Genomic DNA, 20,292 nt, shown 5'->3' on the forward strand with positions numbered 1-20,292 from the left:
GAGCCGCGGGCGGGCGGGGGGCGGGCGCTGCCCGCGCGTCTCGGGGCCGGCGGGCGATGCGCTTCCTCCGCTGAGCGCAGCGCGGCCGAGGCGGCAGGATGACGGTGGAGTTCGAGGAGTGCATCAAGGACTCGCCCCGGTTCCGGTAAGCGCAGGGCCGGCGGGGCCGCTCCGGGAATGGCGAGGGGGGGACGCGGGGACGGGCAGGGCCCCACCGGGCCGCGATCCGCGGGGCCGCGCCCGGGAAGCGGGGACCGGCCCCGCACCCTCCTGCCGGTGGATGGGCTGGAGCCGGGGCCCAGCGCGCTCAGCCGGCAGCCGGGGATGCCTCCGACCGCAGGCGTTGCCCTCCCGTGCCCCGCATCCCTCCCGCATCCCGCCCTCCTGAACCCCGCATCCCTCCCGTGCCCCTCATCCCTCCCGCATCCCGCCCTCCCCCGCTGCGTTCGGACGCTTGGCAGATGAAAAATTAGGATTTGTCGGGCTCGCCGGTGCCGGATCCCGTTGGGAGCAGGGCGAGCGGGCATCACCCCGCGGGGCTCAGCCGGGCGCCGCTGATTGGAACCGCCCGCAGAGCCAGGGCTGAGGAATACACTCATTTTCCATGCGGTCACATTCCCATCTCTTGGAGGGTGGATTTTTTTAGCGGTCTTGAAGGAATCTGGGCTGTGACAACAAAGACTCCGGCTTGGCTGTGCTGCGTCCGCATCAGGCCGCTCCAGAAATGCCCGAGGCTGGAGCAGAAGGAGCCGCCACGCTCCGGGGCTGATGCTCCATTGTGCCAGGAGCATCCTGCCTTCGTGTCCGGTTGGGCTCGGATGTCCTGGGCTATTGAGGGAACAGCAGAGCTTCCACAGGGAGCAATTCCCTGCCTCAGCGCTGGGTCTGGCTGAGGGAAATACAGACAATAGCCTGCAGGAGCAACTTGGGCTGGCTGCGTGTGCAGGGGAAGGAGAGTCAGGGGGTCTCTGCTTCCTGCAGACATTTCGTGTTGTTCCTTCTCAGAATCTTTTTGTTAATTAAAAAAAAAAGCAGCTGGCAGTGCATTTTAAAATGGTTTCTTGGAGTGCAGGCTCCATCCAGAAAGGCCGCAGTGGTCTGTGGCTGAGGCTCAGCTGACAAATTGTCATTTTGTGGCTGGTTGTGTGTGGTTGTGGAGAGCTGCAGGTAACACGAACACCTGGGCGAGTGCACCTCCTTTATTCCTGCGTGTGGGAATGTGGGAAGGGTCCTCCTCCACGTGGTTTGATTTTAATTCCGTGGGGAAATCCTGCTCTTTCTGGTGCTGACAGGTGATGGGCAGTGTCAGGTGAGATGACAGCTTTGTCTTACCCAGGCTGGTGCTGGAATTACGGGAGTTTTCCATCAGGGAAAAATTAGGTACGAAATCCCTGCTTTAATCCTCTGCTCACTTAGCATCAATAAGGATTTATCCACCTCTTTTTCCCCCTTTTTTTGCCTGTCATTTCATCCCATTGTGCTGCTGAGCATGTGAACTGCTCGGTGGCACCCAGCCAGAGCTGTGACTTCACTGTCCAGATGTCTCGTCCCAAATGGCAGTGACCCTTTTCCTGGTGACGTCAGGATTGATTGATGTGTTTATTTATTTATTTTGCCCGTGGTGTGTGCGTGTGTGTGGGCTCCGGGCCAAGTTTCTTAGCATGCAGGCAGCATCATTCTGCTCTGTCTGCTCCGTCCATAAAAACAAAACAGCTCTCAGAGCACTCTCTTGGACCTTTATCAAAAGCCACTTATTTAAGCCTGGAATTATGAACTATTTCCCCAATGGCCAGACACAGTCTGCCTGTTTGAGGGAGAACGAGAGATTGGGCTGGAGGAATAAGCTTGGATATGGGGAATAAGCTGGAATATGTGGAGCAGGGGAATATTTAAACTAAGAACACCTCAAATAGTGAGAAATCCTGACGTGAGCAGGAAAAAAAGAACCGACTTGAATTATTCAGGCTTTCTCAAAGGCTGCAGGGTTCAGCCTCTTCCTGTATTTTCCTTCCTTCCAGGTCTTTAATTAGTTCTTTTGTTGTAATTATTTGTTGGGAATGCAAGGGAATCCTTGGATGTGTGTAAGGGACAGGACTTCTCCCACAGAACATGGCATGTCCCTAAAATATTGCAACTATAAAAAAGGAAAATATACCAATAAATACAGAAATAGAGATGGAAATGAGGTGAGAGAAAGCTCCACGTTCTCAACAGAGACTGAGACAGCAAAAATTGAAGTCCTTTCCCATTTGTGGAAGAGGCAAAAATGGAATGCAGGTTTCCCCATCTGGGGATCATCCTCCCTTTCCTGCTGCACCCACAGAGCCCCTCTGCACTTCCCAGAGAAGGTTTGCCCCGTGTTTTCCAGCTGATTTATTCTCCTCCATGGAGAGCCTTTGAAACAATCAAATTGTCTTCTGTTTGCCACACACAGGGAGGAAAAAAATCCTCCCCAAAAAAAAAATTACACAGGATGAACAAACACCGGATGAAACATCTCCTGATAATTAGCAATCACCTCCAACTCCGTGTCAAATCCATCCTCAGAACACCCTCATTGCTTTCAACTTTATAAATTCCAGTTCCTACAAGGAGAACTTGTCTCTTTTTGTTTTAAACTTCATAATTTAAATGTGTCTAACCTCCAGCTTGGCAGATAAGGCTGATTTCTGCCAGGCACCTTGTAGAGGCGTGTCTGCAATTGCAGTAAACAATTTAATGACCTGGAAGGACCTGTTCTTGCACATCTGAGTGCAGCCCCGGTAGATAGCCTGGCTTTCATCTCCCACGAGGAGTTTGGGAAATCTAGGAACACCTTCCTGGCTTGTCCCACTCACTCAGGGAAGCTGGTGGTCTGGAGTGCTGCAAAAAAGGACTCATTGCTGTCCAGACCCTTGCAGATCTTTAAGGAACATCTTAGATGAGTAAATCTGATCATTTTGGGGTTGGAACAAGGTGGTTTTTAAGGTCCCTTCCCACCTGAAGTATTTTGTGATTCCCTGATTCATTCTGGCAAAAATGAAGCCCAGAGAAGCTGTGGGTCCATCCAGCCTGAAAATTTCCAGGGATGGAGGAGCCTGGAAGTGTCCAAGGCCAGGCTGATGGGGCTTGGAGCAAGCTGGGACAGTGGGAGGTGGCACTGGAGGATTTTTAAGGTCCCCCCCACCCAACCCAACCCATTCCTGGCTCTGTGACATCACTGCTCACCCTGGCTGTCCATGCGCTCCAGGAACCCTCGGGGGAATGAGGGAAGAGCAGGAACAAGTGGCAGAGGCTGGGCCTGGCTGCAGCCCTCCCTCTGTGGGCCCCAGAAAACCCCAAATTCCTCAGGGATAACTCCCCAAAGGGCGGGAGCCCAGCCTTTGTTTCCATAACTGACATTACTGTTGTAATTGTTGTTATTAATGATGCTGATTAATCAGCCCTGGTGTGAGGTCAGGGTTCCCTGTGTGTGGATGAGCCAGAGCTGCTGGAATCTTCTCCTGAGGATGCTCCTGTGGGATGGTGAAAACATCCCTGAATGGACATCCACGCCCCAGGGAGCTCCGTGCTGCTGAGCAGGAACGGGAGATTTGGGATTGAGGATCTGAGGGGGGCCCGCTCCACTCCCACCACCCCTCCCAGCCTCCTGCTTGTGGTTCAGACATTCCCAGGATTTCCTGGAGCTGAGCTCAGAGCCAGGGCCATGGGCAGGGATCTTTGTCTGGCACTGTCTGCACCTTGCTGTGGCTCTCCTCAGGCAGGGAAAGGTGCAGGGATGTAATTCCAGCTCCAGGAAGGAGGCAGGGAATTAAAAAAGTCGCTTGCCGGAGGAAAGGGAAGTGGAAAAATGAGTACATTTAGGAAATATTTTCTAGCTCTGATTGGGGTGTTCCAAACAGAGCGGGAAGAATTAAAACCCTGAGTCAAGCTGATCCAGCTCAGTCTGATAAGAGATGGAATTAGACAAGTTTAAAGCCAGCAGAACCAGTTTTAGTGCCTCCACAGAAAACACCTCAGTGTGATGTTCAGCTGACCCTGAACACCATCACCAGGCAGTTTGAGGGCAGCCAAACGTCTTAACTTGCTACTCAAAAGCAAATTTAAATTACAGAATGGCCAGAGGAAGGATGTTCATCTGTTGAGCTAAATCAATGTAACAAATTGATTTTGGCATTGATTTGGAATTGGCTTTTGTTGCACAAGGCTTCTTGAGGAAGCAGGGTCCCCAATATTGATGGCAGTCACCTGACAGGACACCCACAGAGAGCCTGAATCAGCCCCTGATGAGCACAGCTCCTGCTCCAGCAGCACGAGAGAGGAGAAATTATCATAAAGGCAGCTTGAAATTACCTGCATCCACTCTAACACGTGTCTTTATTTCTTACCCCTTCCTTTCTTACCTCTTTATCTATTCCTTATCTCTTTATTTATTTCTTATCTCTTCATCCCTGCGCTCCTAAAGTCAGAGAGGCTGAGGAAGGGGCAAGTCCAAGCAAAAATATCACCCTGGAGTTGCTTCCTCTCGTGGTACCACTTAGAGCTGCCCATCCTGTCCTTCCAGACCCTAAATAATTCTGTGGGAAGCTTTCCCTGTGGAGTGAGGATTTATTCCCTCTCCTGGTTCTGTCTCCCATCCTGTCCATCCAGCCCTAAATGTCTTTGGGTGAAGCTTTCCCCATGGAGTGAGTGAGGATTTGTTCCCTCTCCTGCTTTCCAGCCTCCCTTTTTCAGCATCACTTTAAGATGACCCCAAATCATTAACACAGAACCAAACTTGGCTTTACTGGGGTTGTACTGGGACAGGTTTGATGGTGGGGTCCATCCTTAATCCAGGACCCTCACGTGGCTCTGGGGTTTTTCCTCCACAGCACAGGAATATCTGGAAGCAGAAATCCCCTCAATCTGAGGTTCCCTGGCATTAAAATTCCCCTGGGAATCCTGAAGTGCTCGGGAAAAGCTGCAGCCCCTCAGTCTGCAGTGCTGTGGGCAGATCTGAAGGGTTTTATTCCCTTTGCAGTCAGGGAAAATCCCCTGGTAGGAGAGAATTTGACAGTTCTGACTTGAAATCTGGCTTTGGAAAAAATAGGTGGGGCTTTATTCCTTAATTTTGGCCAGTTTCCTTAATAACTCTGAATTGTGAGCTGGCTAAATTGGGTATCCCAAATTTTGGAAGGTAAAACCTCAGAGATCCATCCCAACTCACCAAATCAGAGAAGGATTTTTTAATTATATTTTTTTTTCCCCCCTAGATAAAACTGCCCAGACTTTGCAGTGGATGCTATTAAAGAAAGAAATGCCATCTTTAAACAATGAAATGCCATCTCTAAACTATAAAATGCCATCTCCAAACTGTGAAATGCCATCTCTAGGGCTGCTTGTGGGAGCTGGAGCTCAGGAGTTTCCTGCTGCAGCACAAGGCCAAGGGAAATCTTGTTATTTTTTTATTTGGTAATTGGATGATTGTCTTTGTTACTGGAACAGCACTTGTGTGGCACATCTTGCTTTGTCACAGTGAGAACATCTGCAAACTTTGAAATAACGGGGCAGTTCCTGAGTATTTTTTTTTTAATTAAAAAAAAAATTCTTTTATTTTATTTTTTAATTTTTTATTTTTAATTCTTTTAAAATTTATTGTTTATTTTTTATTTTCAGTTGCTTTTCATCTGAAGCCTTGCTTGCTTTTCCAGTAGCTGTTCCTCTCTGTTGTCTCTCTGCTGGCCACACACAGATGAAAAAAATCCCCTTTGTCTCCTGACATTCTTCTCTCTTCTTCTGCTTCCCATGAGTGTGAGGAGAAATCCTGACTGATTTGTCACCTGGATCTGAGGGTGAGACTGTTCTTCATCCCCTCAAAGCCTTCCAGAGGCAGGATCCATAAGCTTTGTCCTTCAGGATGTCCCAAAACCACTGGAAGAGCCAAAGATTAGGAGCTGTGGTGACAGGACGAGGAGTAATGGGGTCGAACTGAAAAAGGGGAGACTTAGGTGGGATTTTCAGAAGGAATTCTTCCCTGTGAGGGTGGTCAGGGGCTGCGATGGAATTCCCAGAGCAGCTGTGGCTGCCCCATCCCTGGAAGTGTCCCAGGCCAGGTTGGAGCACCCTGGGACAGTGGGAGGTGTCCCTGCCCGTGGCAGGGGGTGGGAATGGATGACTTTTAAGGTCCCTTCCAGCCCAAACCCTCCAGGATTCCAAGCTGTGCCACTTGCTGGTTTTCCAGCTGCTATAAGGAATGGGAAAGGGTCGGAAGTGGGATGACAGAGCCTGCTAAAAGGAAAATAAAAACCCCAAAATAGCAATAACCCCGTGGTGGAAGAGGGCAGTGAGAGCCAGAGGTGATGAAGCTGAGAGCTGCTGATTCAGATTATCTGTGCTGTGGAATTATCCAGGGGGGATCACTGGGGAGGGCCACATGGCCTGAAAATTGTGCTCTGCTGGTTGTCTTGGCACTGTTTAATGGCCCTGGATCCCAACCCTGCTCCTCCAGGGACTGCAGCATGGCCAGGTCAGCACGTGGGTGAGCTTGACTGTTCTGACTTGAAATCCGGCTTGGAATAAATAAGAGCTGCTTTATGCCTTATTTTTGGGAAGAAGTTTCCTTAATAACTATGAATTGTGAGTTGTGTTAATTTGGTATCTCACAGGTTTGGAAGGTAAAACCTCAGGGATCCATCCCAATTCCCCCAATCAGAAAAGGATTTTTTAATTATTTTTTTTCCCCCCTCAAGATAAAACTGCCCAGACTTTGGGCAGGCTCTGTGCCTGGAGGATTTTTCTGCTGTGCCAGGCATCCCTCAGGGTTATCAGTGACACAGCCCGTTAATCTGGGGGCTTTTGCAGGGTTCTGCACTGTCAGTAGGGCAGTTCAGCCGTGCCCTGTAATCGCTGGATAAGGAATAAAGCACTGCTAATGTAGGGATCAGGGCGCTGCAAATTCCATTACATCTCCAGAGTTCATTAAACACACGCTGGGGGATCCTGTGAGTCCCTTTTCCCAGCGTTTCCTGCTTTGTAGGACACATCCTGGGGTGGCCACGCTGCTCAGAGCAGAGGGAAGGAGGCTGAAGGCTCCCAGTTTGGTGTCAGGGCTTAGCAAGGAACAGCTGAATGCTGGAAAGCGTTTGTGCCCTGGATTGTTTGAGGGGAGGAACAGCAGGAAGGCTGGGAGCTGTAAGCAGAGCTGCAGGAGTGACTTTTTGGGCTGGCTGCAGCTGTCCCTGGGCTGTCCCCCAGTCTGTCAGGCCAAGCATGGCCTGGCCCCAGCTCACACCAGCAATTCCCACCCTCAGTTTCCTGTGATCGCAAAATCACTTCAATTCCTGCACCCAAAACCAACCTGAAGCTGCAAAACTGGGCTGGAAGCGTCCTGAAGTGCTGTTCTGGAGGGGAGGGAGGAATGAAACTCCAGCTTTGGAATCCCAGGCTGTTCAGAAGCGACGCTGGCCCCTTTAAAGCCTGGTTTCATAACACGATGAAATTTCAGCCACAGGATGAATTATTTTGCAGCAGGAAGGCCACAGAACCAGGAGTTTTTCTGGCTTTGCTTAAAATCAAGCCAGGCTGCTGCTGGCTGTACGAGCTTGGTTATCTGGGATAAAGAAAAGAGCCCTTGAAAGGGACCTGCAGTCCAAGCCTGGTTGAATTTTGGGGACAGGACCAAATGTTTCCCTGGGGCTGAGGGTTTTCGTGCTTGTTTGCTTGCAGCTCTCCTCTCTCTCAGGGCTGGATTCTGATTCCAGGCATTTGCAGTCCTTCCTGAGTGCACTTTCCCAAGTGTTTGTTCCACACAGGGATTGTTGGCTCTCAGAGTTGAGGTGGTTCCTATCGAAGGTAAAAATGAGGGTGGAGGAGAGGAAGTGATAAAAAAGCAGAAAGCACCAGTGTTCCTGTGAGGAAAGGAACCAGGAGCAGAATTTGTTCCCTCTTTGACAGCAATTCCAGGCTCTGAGGGAGAAGGGAAGGAGGAAAAAGGGAAAACGGAGGTTTTTACCTGCCATCAGCTTTGTGATTGCTGCTTTCCCTTCTTTGGGGCGCTGGAGAGTTAAAATCTTGGAATGGGCAAGGATTTGAGGGGCAGAATTCCCTGCCTGGAGGGTGTTGGAGCACTGGGAGTTTTATTCCTTAATCCCAGGGATGTGGGGAGGGACTGGAGGGCTCACCTGGAAGTCCAGGGAGGTGGGGGCATCTTCCAGGCTGCACAGGGGTGAATTTGGGGTCAATTGGGGGTGGATTAGAGGTGAATTGGGGAATTAAAGGTGAATTGGGGATGAATTAGAGGTGAATTGGGGGTGAATTAGGGGTGAATTTGGGATGAATTAGAGGTGAATTGGGGGTGAATTAGAGGCGAATTGGGGGTGAATTAGAGGTGAATTGGGGGTGAATTAAAGGTGAATTGAGGGTGAATTAGAGGTGAATTGGGGATGAGTTAGAGGTGAATTGAGGGTGAATTGGAGGTAAATTGGGGATGAATTAGAGGTGAATTGGGGGTGAATTGGGGGTGAATTAGAGGTGAATTGAGGGTGAATTGGAGGTAAATTGGGGATGAATTAGAGGTGAATTGGGGGTGAATTAGAAGTGAATTGGGCGTGAATTTGGGCTAAATCACAGACTAAGTTGGAAAGGACCCACAAGGGTCATGGAGTCCAACTCCCAGCCCGGCATGATTTCTGGGATGTGTCTGCCAGCCTCCCTCTCTGCAGGACCCCCAGGACAAGGCAGCAGCGCTGGGATAATGAACAATTTTATTCCTGTGAGGAGGGTGGAGGCTGATTTCCTGCAGCTCCACTGCATCCATGCCCAGCTGCAGCCAGCCTGGCCCCCAGCCCAGCCAGGGCTGCCCTTGGCAGCAGTCACAGCCCCCAGCGTGGCTGGCTGGGCACCAGCGAGGGAAAACATCCTGGGCCGTGTTCTGCTGCTGGTGCTGGAGCTGCTGGGGGGGAGGGAAAAGGGGTTGTGGTTCAAGAAAAGAGATTAGGAGAGAGCACAGGGTATGCTGGGCACTCTGGAAGGATTTAGGAGTCCTCTGTGCTGAGGACCTGGCTGTGCTCCAGCCCATGGTGGGTGCAGGGTCTGTCCTGCCAGCCCCGGGCACACAAAACCCCACAGGGGTCGGGGCAGCCCTGAGCCAGCCCCACGTGGTGCTGCAGGAGCTGATTACTCCTCACTGCTCCCCAAAGAAGCAAATGAAGCAGGATAATTGCCCCTGCACAAGCTGCTGGAAAAGGATTCCAGGCTTTTCTCTGGGTAGGTGCTTGTTTTGGCTTTCTGGAGAGGGTTTGTGTTGAAGTGGCACATCCACAAATGGCTTTAATTCCATTTATTTCTGCACGTTGCTGTCTCCTCTGGCCTTTCTTTTTATAAAGGGCAGAATTCAGCTCAGAGACTCTGATTTATAGGAAGGAAAGACCAGGGGAAAAGAAGACTGGAGAGGCTGTAGGTGTGTTCTCAACCCACTGAAGGTGAGGTTAACCAAACAAACGCAGTGTGGGGCGTTCACAGAGCCTCTCACACTTCGGGTTCTTGTCTTGCTTCACCTCCTCTGCAGGAAAAGTTGACTTTGCCTCCATGCCAGGCCTCTCCTTGAGGGAAGGGAGAACATTCTGCTGCTCTGATGGAGTTCAGCATCACTGATCTTGCCTAGAGGAAACAGGGATCAGGGGGAATGAGTCCTACACACCACTCATCCCTTACTTTATTTATTCCTCTCAAGGCTTGGGTACAGTCCCAGTTTTCAAGCTCCAGCTTCCCCTGACACCTCTCCCGAGGGAACAGAACTGTTGTGATGTGGCTGTGGAATTAATCCCCACGTGAAAAATGGGTGTTCTCCTCAAAAAATTCGTGTTCTCCTCAATTCCCTGATAATGCAGCCAGGGAGCAGGGACAGGAGAAGAGGAAACAGCCTCAGCTGCACCAGGGGAGGGTCAGGGTGGACGTCAGGAGGAATTTCTCCATGGAAAGGGTGGTCAGGCCTTGGAACTGCCCAGGGAGGTTTGGAGGTGTCCAAGGAAGGCCTGGACGTGGCACTCAGTGACAAGGTGGGGGTTGGTCACAGCTTGGACTCGTCGGCCTTCAGGGCTTTCCCGTGCTGGGGTTCTGTGATCCCACAGTGGGATAACCCCCCCGTGTGCACACTCCCACCCATCCCAGCGGGGTCATTCCCAGGGAAGGGCTGGGAAGCAGAGCAGGGAATTCCGTCCTTCCAGAGGATTAGAGGGCTGATGTCACAGCTCATGGGTGGCACGTCCCAGAGCGAAGGGCTCATTCAGTCCTTAAATAAGCATCGAGGGGCACCGTCTAAACAGATTAAATCATATCAGAGAGTGAGATAATCCCTTCCCTGCATCCCCAGGCTGCTCCAGCACACTCCAGCAGGGCTTAATCATTCCCATTCTCTTTGGGAAATACTGCTACTCACAGCACCGGCCTGTGTGAACGTGTGTGTAAATACAGATGTGCTTCCAGGGCTTGGAATCATCTGGATAAGGTAAAAGGATATTTTATGGGAATAAAATGTCCTGTGTGCAGAGAGATGAGTCCTTTCTCAGCACCCAGGGGTTGCGCCAGGCTTTACTGAGGCATCCCCAGGGTCCTGCCAGCTTGGCAGAGTTGGGGGAGTGCAGGAATCTCCTGAAGAGCAGCCCCCTAAGCCTTGTCCCTTGTCCCTGCTCCATTCCAGCTCAGGGACACAGCGCTGCTTCCCACAGCTCAGCCTCTCTGCAGAGCCTCCCCCCTTTGTTCCCTGATAAACCCAGCTTTTGGCAGGAAGTGAGGATTTGTCCCCGCGCCGTGACCTTGCCCCGGGATGTCAGAACAGCCACCACTGTGCTGGCACTGACTGAGCCGGAGGCCCCTCTGCCTTCCCTCCCTTTGCCTCCTTTTCCCTTTTCCTTTCCCCTTCCCCACACTTCCCACACTTCCCCCATTCCCAGATTTCCTGCTGGCACTCCTGGAGCTGCAGGGATCTGCCCACCTGGAGTTTGGGGGCCGGGGAGGCAGCAAAGTGACATTTGTGGAGGGACATCCTGCCTTTATTCCCAGAGTGGAATCCAAGCCAGATTGAGCTGGGGAGTTTGGAACAAGCTCTTGATGTGCCACTGACTCATCTGAATCGGGAGATAAAGCATGAAAATGTGGGATGAGGCCAAATCAGTAAAAAGGGCTGAGACCCTGGAAAACTCCAGGCTGGGATTTGTGTGTGGATGGGCTGGGAAGATGGCACATCCAGGCTCGTGGGCTTTCATCTCCGCTTGTGTTCCCTCGGCTCCCTGAGCTTTCACCTGCAGTTCGGAGCCGTGGGGGTGGAGAAACGTGTGGGATGCCAGGAAATGAAGGAGTGGAGGTTTTTAGCTGAATCCTCAGCGTGGAGGATGGAAATCTGTGAATCCTGCAGGGCTGAGTTCTGTTGTTCTGCCCCTGGACTTGGTGCTGGAGTTCTTTTCCTCTGCTCAGCCCCACTTCCTACAATGCCAGCTTTGTTCTGCCTCGCCTGGACTGCAGCACTCAGCACAGAGGATGCTTTAATTTTACTCCAAGCCCTGATCCCTGTTTCCTGCCTGATGATTCCCTCTTCCCTCAACAATTTGGCTTTTTCTGTGAGCTTGGGAATGCAGAGCAGGGTCTGGGAATGCAGCAGGACAGAGATGCTCATCCTGCAAGGATGATTCAGAACCTCAGAGGGATGGTCTGTCACAGAGAGCACACAAACCACGTGTAGCTGGTGAAAATCCCATCAGCTGCGCTCCAAAATGTCCTTCCCCAAAGCTGGATCATAGAGACACCGATTTTTCACATGGGGATTAATTCCACAGCCACATTCCCTCGGGAGAGGTGTCAGGGGAAGCTGGAGCTTGAAAACTGGGACTGTACCCAGGCCTTGAGAGGAATAAATAAAAGTAAGGGATGAGTAGTTCTAGGGCTTTTATTCATACTCCCTCAGCAGCCCCATAAACTCTCATCCCTTTAGGAAAGGGTTGTGGCACTGGGAAATAATCCCGGTTGTTTCGTGGCGCCGGGGCACAGCAAAATCCATTTGGCACCTCTGGGAGGGTGACAAATTGTCACTTGTCACCCCAGTGCCACCCAACTCTGCCAGGGCAGAGGAAGGGGCAGGGACCTGCCCTGTTGGTCCCTCAGCTCTTGTGCAGCCAGGGAGGGCAGGAGCTCGGCTGGGCTTGGCAGGACACGACACAGGAAAAGCCTTTTCAGCCCCAAACAAAGCGAGCCCAGAGGTTGGGGAGCTCCAGCTCCCAGCCAAGGCCCGGGGAGGGGGGGGAAAAAAAAGAAATAAAGAGCTTTTAGTGCTGAAAGAGATCCCTGCTGGCAGAGGGGAGCCTGAGCTCTTCTGTGTGCTGGGGGAAGTCTCAACAAAAGCTGCTGGAGCTCCTCCAGCCCTGTGGGTAAACGGATGCCACCAAGGTCACTTGGGGAGAAGACAGAGCTGTTTGAGGCGAGTTGTTTTTTGATAAGTCCATTTTGCCTGTCAAAGAAAGCAAACAAATGTCATCTAAGGGGGCTCGTGGCACATAAAGAGTCTTTCTTCAGCTCAGGAAAAGAATATTCCTGTGTTCAGTGCTGGCTGTGCAGCTTCCCTGTTGTTCCAGGCCTACATCTCTCACTGGACTTTCCTCAAAGTGGTGCTAAAATCTCTTGCTAAAATCTCCTGCTAAATTCTCCTGCTGAATCAACCCTGCAGCTGTGCTGTTCTCCTGCAAAAAAATGAATATTCAGAGCAGAGAGAAAGGTGGGGATCCATCCAGGCTGAAAACCAGGGATAAATTCCTGGCCCTCAGCAGGAATGGTGCAGTGAGCTCAAGGTGTGGGAGCTGCTGTGTGGTGCTGAGCAGATGATCCCTGTCAGTTCTCTGCCCATCCATCAGCATTAAACACACAGAGGAGATGATCCGTGGGGAGAATCCATCACTTGGAAGAGCCCAGCTCAGCATCTGAGCTGAGAAATTACTCTCAGCGAGCTGAAAGGCACAAGAACTGTGTTAATTAAACAAGAAATGGGCAGTTCTGACTGCTCTGACAAAAGCAGAACCCCTCTCTGCCCTTAGGATGAAGCATTTTTAAAGTCCACTCTGATTCCCTCCCACAGAGGTTCCTGTTCCTTGCTGGTTTTAGCACAATTTGCACAAAATTCTGCATTCTGAAACCACCACAGGGCTCTGGGGAGGAGGGAGCCAGAGCCACCTGCCCTCTCCAAATCCCTTTTCTACTGTGACTCCCCTTTTCACTCACCCTGACAGACCAGCAGTGGAAACTCAGCAGAACTCTGACATTGGTGCTCTGCTTCCCTTTCCTCCCAAGATTTGGGAAGCTCCTCGAGCACAATTAGGAAATAATTTGCTGCAACTTCTGTCAGGATTTCCCCTCTGGGCTGCAGTGAGGGGTGGTGAACATTGAAGTGCCTTCAGTGCAGCTTTTCCCCTCTGTTTTACACCCAGAGCTGGGCCTGGGGAGGTTCTGCTGCTCCTGGAAGGTTTGGGTGGGAGTTGCCCAAGGAAAAACCTGTTACCATGAGATCCATGACATAAGGAGTGCATTAGGAGGGCTCAGGAAGGATTTCATCTTTAAGCCATTAAATCCTGGAGTAACTGAGGTTGGAAAAGACCTCTGGAGGTCATCTAATCCCAGTGACCTTCCCCAAGTAGCTCCTTGATGCTGCAGGAACTCGGGCTGGATATCAGGAGGTAGCAATGGAGAAAAACACTCAGTAAACTCAAATATTTGATTAAATTCCAGTTCCAAATTCTTACAGTCTGAACATAAATGAGAAGAAATACTGGGAATTTTGTGTGTGTAGAAGAGTTCATAAAAAACCCCATCATGTCTCCTGAAAACTGCCAGGTTCTTGCTAAATATTAATGCACAAAATCAACTGAACACACCAAGCAACCAAACCTCCGAAGTCTTACTCATCGTGCTTCAAAGCCTTGTCTAAACATCCACCTCCAGCCTCTCAGGGAAGGGTAGGAGCTGTAAACTGACATTTAACATGTTCCAGACACAGACCTGGGGCTTTGTGGAGCCGTGCAGAAACATTCAGAGCGCTGCTGCCAAAGCCAGAGCTGAGTTTGGGCACAGAATCTCTTCACCTCGGAGCAAAGTGGGTTTAGGGGTTGTGTACCTGCATTAAACTCTGTGGAAAATGGGAAAAAAGAGAACACCAAACACCAGGAAATGTCTGCAAAGTGAAAAGCAGATTTGGGCATTCTAAAGAGTGAGGTTTTGGCTCTGGTGGTACTTGGTACTCTGGGAAAGGAGCTGGAGCTGATGGATTTGATGAGAAATTCAAGTTTTTGAGCAATCCCTGAAAGGCAGAAGAGATTTTTCAGCAGGCTTTTGAAAAAAAAAAATAACCAAACCCAAATGAGGATAAAACAACGAAGAGAGAAATGATTTTGGTGTCACAGTGTGTGAGGTTGTGCTGTTCCACCTGGGATTTTTTCCTGCAGGAAACTCTTTCCTGCTCCCAGGGTCACACTGGCACGGCCTCCCACATCTGCATCATGCCCGCAGCCATCTGTGGAGAGATTTTAGTCAAGATTAGAAATACAGCTTATTCCATTATCCTGGAGCAAAACACAACCACTAAAAACAGCTTTTCTATTACCATTTCTCCATTAAGCAATTGGTGGGAGAAAAAAACCAAACCTTTATCCCAAGGACAGAGACATTTTAATGAGTTCAATCCCCTCCACACTCCTTAGCTCACAAGAGGGGCAGTAAATGAATTATTCTTTACAAAACCTGACACGAACCTCAGGTAATGTGATTAAAACAATTCAATTTAAATTTTTTTTTAGTGACTAAAAGCGAGTGGCTTTAAAATTATTTTTACAGTCTGTTTTTACCTGGGTTTCTCCCACTTATTCCAAAGCCCAGTGTAAATTTTGCGGTGAAGCAGCGATTTCCAGAGGGAGGAAATCAGCAGGGAATGGAGCTGTCTGGAAAGGGAAGCAGAAGGAGAACACACAGTGCTGGTGATTTGAGAATTAAATGGTTTCTGGGTGCTCAGGGTGGTTAAAAGGACAGGTAGCAGAAAATATTATTCCTGCAGCAGTGCCAGCGGATCCGATCCGTGTGAAATTAGCATAACACTTGCTATAAATAGATTTATCTGGGCCAGAGCAAAGCTCAGCTGTTTTGACCAGAGTCACCTCTAAACAAAGCAGATCCTTGCTGCCTAAACCCTCATCCTGGGGGGTGATGGAGCAGGTTCTGTCCCAGAGATTTTCCAGGAGATTCCCCAGGGGATGGCAGAGTTGGGTGGCACTGGGGTGACAAGTGGATGTGCTGAACCAACCTCTCTGTGTCAGCCAAGCTCCCAGGAATGCCCAAAACCCTTTGGATGCCATGGCACTGTGCTCCCATGGCCAGGCAGGTGGCACTGACCCCACCAGATCCATTTGGGACACCCCAAATGGGTTCCAGGAACCAAACCAAGGCAGCACCTCACAGATTCTCCCACTTCCCTCCGAACACAAACTCAGCTTTTCCTGTCACCCCACAGCCCATCCTGCTGGGGCCTGGCCCCTGGCAGGGTCATTCTGTGTCCCTGAAGCCACCTGAGACCTCTGCCAGGTGACACTTGGGGGGGCTCAACACTCTCCTGCCAGAAGGGTGGTTTTTATTATTATTATTATTATTATTATTATTATTATTATTATTATTACCACCATTCTTACCATTATTATTGTCATTATTATTACTATTTTTTTACAGGAGAGGCAATGGGGTGGTGGAAGGCCATGAAGAAGAGGAATATTTGTGCCTCTAAATATCCCCTTGAAAGAGGGGAAAATTCTACTTGCCCCCCCCCCTCAATTTTCCTCTACTTTTTGGAGCAGGACCCCTCCCAAAGTGGAAGTGGGGTTTAGTGCCCACTTTATGTCTGGTTTTCTTTGCTGGTTCCCTTTCCCCAGCCCCTCAGGCCATGCTGGTGTTGGCCTTTTGCGAGTTCTGCCTGGGTGTTGTGTTTTCCCGGTGATTTATGGTTTCCTGTGGGCTCGCCGGAATGTGAGGCAGGAGCTGCCTCCTGCTTTGTCACTTCTGGGCAGAAAAGGGAAACCGGGATCAGCAGCAGCAGCTCAGGGATTTCGGGGATGTTCCCAGGCTGATAGCAAAGCTTTGGGAAGGATCAGAGCTGTGGGATCAGGCCTGGCTGAAGGCACCCTGAGCTCCAGACCAGGCCCAAACTGCCCCAGCCACTATTTCTGCTTAGCTGGAGCACGCATTTGGGTGTTCTCACACAGAAAAAGCATCCATCTCTTTCTTATTCCTTATTTACATCAGCTGGATGTGCAGGAAGCCCTCACACCACGAGCAAAGGCCGCGTTAAGGCTTGGCAGGGCTGAAATTGAGCTCGTGCCTGCACAGAGAGCCTTGGAAATGTGAGGATGAAACTAAAGCAGGGTGCTGGGTGTTGTTCCTGCCTTTTCCCCACGAGAACGTGGTGGTTTTGAAGTGGTATTGGGTCATTCCTGTGCCTGGGATGGAGGAAAAACCCCTTTGGAGCATTAACCCCTGGAACAAATCAAACTCCCTGTGGCTCTGGGCAGGGGAAAGGCTGAATTTTGTGCTTTTCGGGCTTCTTGGTGTGTCAGAGCCACCAGTTCTGAGGAGTTTTTGGCAGTTGTTTTCCAGTCCAGGCCTGTGTGATCTCAGGGATGGAGAATCCAGGGCCGTGGCTTGGCCTTGACTCAGCCTCAAATCAAACCCAGGCACCAAATCCTTTCCTCGTTCCTTTTCTTCCCAGGACATCTCACTCAGGGCTCTGCATTCCCAACTTCCCAGTGCAGGGAGAGGATGTTGGCTGTGCAGAACACTGGAAAAATGGATATTCCATGGATCAGGGTCTCCAAACACAACCTGCCTCCTCTTAGACCCAAAACCTCTTCTGCCACCTCTCACCTGGCCAAAAATGTAGCAGGTGGCTGTGCCAGAGCAGCATCCTTGGCTTGGAATGTGGGAATCCTGTGGATCCCTGCTGGATGGCCTCAACAGTGGCTGTGGAGGTGGAGATCCAGCCTGGAGGAATATTTTGCCAGCAGTTTGTGGCAGCTGAAGGCAGATGTGGGGTTCGCTCCCCTTCCTTTGAACGAGGCACGTGGTGAAGTATTCCCTTTGTTAATCTTTGGAATGGGATTATCAGAACAGAAGTGCTCATGTGTGGAGAAAAAAAAGCCCTTTCAAAGCACTCCTAGAGCTGCTGCTTCCCAAGGCTAACGAGGCCTTCGTTAATTAAATCAAAAGCAGCTGAGGCACCATTGCAGCGATGGAGATGTTCTCTCCACGCTGGCTGTGGAACCAGCACTGCTCTGCATTTCTCCTGCTCTCTGGCATTCCCACTGAAAATCCAGGCAGGGAATGTGTGAGGTAGGCAGGGAATGTGTGAGGTGGGCAGGGAATGGGCTTCTCCTCAGCGCTGCTGAGCCATTTCTCCACATTGTGTGGGAACATTTGCTGTTGGATCCACTCTGGAGCAGCTGCGGGCTTGGGAACATCTGGATTTCCTCCCAGCTCCCAGTCCTTTTCCGTTGCTGCTTCCAGCTTGCTTTTTGATGATCGCCTCTCAGTTTTTTTGGGTTCTATTTGTCTGCCAGGCAGTGTGAAGGGTGAATTCCCATCCAATTCCCATCCCTGGGAATGTCCCAGGCCAGGTTGGAGAGGGCTCGGAGCCCCCTGGGGTAGTGGAAGGTGTCCCTGGTGGAACTGGATGAGCTTTAAAGTCCCTCCCAACCCAAACCTTGTGTCATTTTATGATTTTAAGCCCTGGATGAGGCATCAGGTGGATCAATTCTCTTTTTGATTTGGGTGTTGGCCTTTCCTGGAGCTCTGGGAGTGCAGCTTTGCAGGAATTTCTGGATTTTATTCCAATTTTTACCTCAGCATTGAAAAATCGGTCAAAGAAACTCCCATGATGTGAAATCAAGGAGAGGAAATGACCTCAAGTTGTGCCAGGAGAGGTTTAGACTGAATATCAGGGAATTTTTTTTTAATGGAAGGTGGTGTAAATTTTGGGAGCAGAGCAGTGGTGGAGTCACCGTCCCTGGAAATGTTCCAAACCCACGTGGATGTGGCACTTGGGGATGTGGTTCAGTGGTGAACACGGTGCTGGTGGATGGCTGCTTCAAGGTCTTTTCAAACCTCAAATGATCCCACAATTCTGTGAAATTCCAAAGGAATTTTTCTCCAAAAAATGCTTATTTTTCTTCATCAAACACCCTTTTTTTCTCCAAAAATACTTATTTTTTCTCCATAAATCACCTTTTTTTTCTCAAAAAAAATACTTCTTTTTCTCCAGAAAATACCTTTTTTTTTCCTTTCTTTTTTTTTTTTCCCCCTCCAGAAAATTCCCAGCAGCTCCCACTTTCTGGAACCCCCCACGGATCCAGTGCCACCCCAGCCTGAGCTGCTCCTAGCCCTGGGATTGCATAATCCAAGCTTTTGATGTGTGATCCCTCCCACTCAGCCCTCAGCAGGACCTGTTTCCCAAGGAAAGGAAGCCTTGGATAAACCCCATCAGCTCTTTCCAATGTTTTTCAGGAGATTTTTTCCAGCCTTTCCAGTCAGATTAATCCATCCTTGTATCACCCAGAGCTTGTAAACAAGCATTAGCAGAGTTTTTTCCCTCAATTCTTTGTTAGATGGGGAATTAATCTCATTTTAGAGCCGGTGGGGGAATTTTAAAAGCACTTCAGTGCCTATAGAAAGACCTGGGTGGCTTGTGAAATTTCAGAAAAATCCCCTTCAATCCCATTATCGAGCAGACACAGGCTGGAGTACATAAAATATGTTCTAAAAGCAGTGACAGAGGTAATTTTAATTGGTTCTGCTGGATTTTGCACCAGAACCTTCTGGGGATGGGAAGAGCTCAACGGGGAGGGTCACAAAAAAGTCTTGGAATGGGATTTTCAGAGCAGGAGCTTGGAGAGGCAGAGGGATGCACACCTAAAAACGCTGAGTAACTCTGGGGTTTGGCTCAGCTAAGCCTGTCCTAACACCTAAAACCACTGAATAACTTTGGTCTTTGGCTTATCTAAGCCTGTCCTCACACCAAGGTGTTTAAAGGGTTTGTAAAGCTTAGGATAAATCAAATTAAGCAGCATTGAACCAAACAAGAGCATTGAATTCTGCCATTATCACTCCCAGTGCTGGTAATTAAGTACAAGGTAATTAAACCCAAGGCCAGGTTTTGGTTGTTTTTACACTCGTGGAAGTTTGCAGAGGTTTTTGGGCTGGGGTGAAGGGAGGAGAGTGAGGCTGGTGGGGGTGGAAGTGAATGGAAAAAAAAAACCAACCCAAAACCCAGAACATTCACAAATCCAAATCTCATCCAGCCCTGAGTTTGCTTTGTGGTTTCCTCATGAATCAGAGGAGAAACAGGGAGTGGGAAGAGGGGAGAAAAGGCATTTTCAGAGCCCAGTCCAAAGCCAGCCCCCTCTTTTCCCCAGCCAGCATCCCTCATCCAAGACTTTTGTTTCTTCTGGCAGCGTGAGGAAACCTTTCCAGACATTGTCCTGCTCAGAACGTGCAGCTGGAAGGGCAGAGCACACAGAAATCAATGTGTGCGCTCTGAGAAAGGAGAAATAATTGTTGTTGTACCCCAAAACACAGGTTGAGGTGCAAGAATAATAATTATTTAATATAACAATAACAGTTGTCTTTTTAGCCTCCAGAGTCTGATTTCAGGGAGCACTTTCTGACCCTCAGGGATTTAATGCCTAAAGCACAGCCCCCCCTCTAATTCCCTGATTCCTGTGTGGGTTCAGGACGTGATGGGAGCTTGTTTTTCAGTGCTTTAGGGCACACAAACATCCCTGACTCCCAGCCACGCTGGATCAGCAGAGCAATTGTTCCCTTATCTGTCTGCATGAATCAGTAACAACATTTTCTTCCCACTCCCCTCCAAAGAGGCCGAGCTAATCATGTCTTAATCCCCATCCTGCTCCTCCATCCTCCACGGAGCTGGCATGGGAATGGTTTTCCTTGCAGACGAGCTGTTGCCAACTTGGAATGGGGGAAAAAAATCTTTTGGCCTGCAAGTGCAGCAAGCTGTGTTGTGTTAATCAAAGGCTCATTAGGGCTTCGGGAAGATGGGGAGGGCTGGGCACAACCTGTTGGAGCAGAGAGAGAAAGGGAATGAAGCAGCTCCTCCAAAAAAAGGCAACTGGGAATGGCAGGCTGGGCATTTCCCTGGGATCTGGTTTTCGACTGGGCTGCATGTGAAGAGTTCAACAGGATTATTTTGGAGGCCACACTAATTAAGGGATTATCCAGGGAAAGTGGTGGATGCTCTCTCTGCCTTTG

The 20,292-nt window shown here is 50.0% G+C and overlaps 1 protein-coding gene across 5 annotated transcripts in view; it reads left to right on the forward strand.

Moving 5' to 3' along the window:
• ACAP3 (ArfGAP with coiled-coil, ankyrin repeat and PH domains 3) overlaps positions 1 to 20,292 on the forward strand; it is a 70,954-nt gene continuing 50,662 nt past the window's right edge. For 2 of the 5 annotated variants that reach the window (XM_039563930.1, XM_039563929.1), the window contains exon 1: positions 3 to 145. In XM_039563930.1, coding sequence (XP_039419864.1) covers positions 99 to 145 — 47 coding nt within the window. In that variant the 5' untranslated portion in view covers positions 3 to 98. Of the gene's footprint in view, positions 146 to 20,292 lie in introns of all 5 variants that reach the window. The other 3 variants (XM_039563928.1, XM_039563931.1, XM_039563932.1) reach the window with 3 other exon arrangements.

This window comes from Corvus cornix, chromosome 21 (genome assembly GCF_000738735.6).
Source record: "Corvus cornix cornix isolate S_Up_H32 chromosome 21, ASM73873v5, whole genome shotgun sequence".
In the NCBI taxonomy this organism is placed as follows: domain Eukaryota; kingdom Metazoa; phylum Chordata; class Aves; order Passeriformes; family Corvidae; genus Corvus; species Corvus cornix.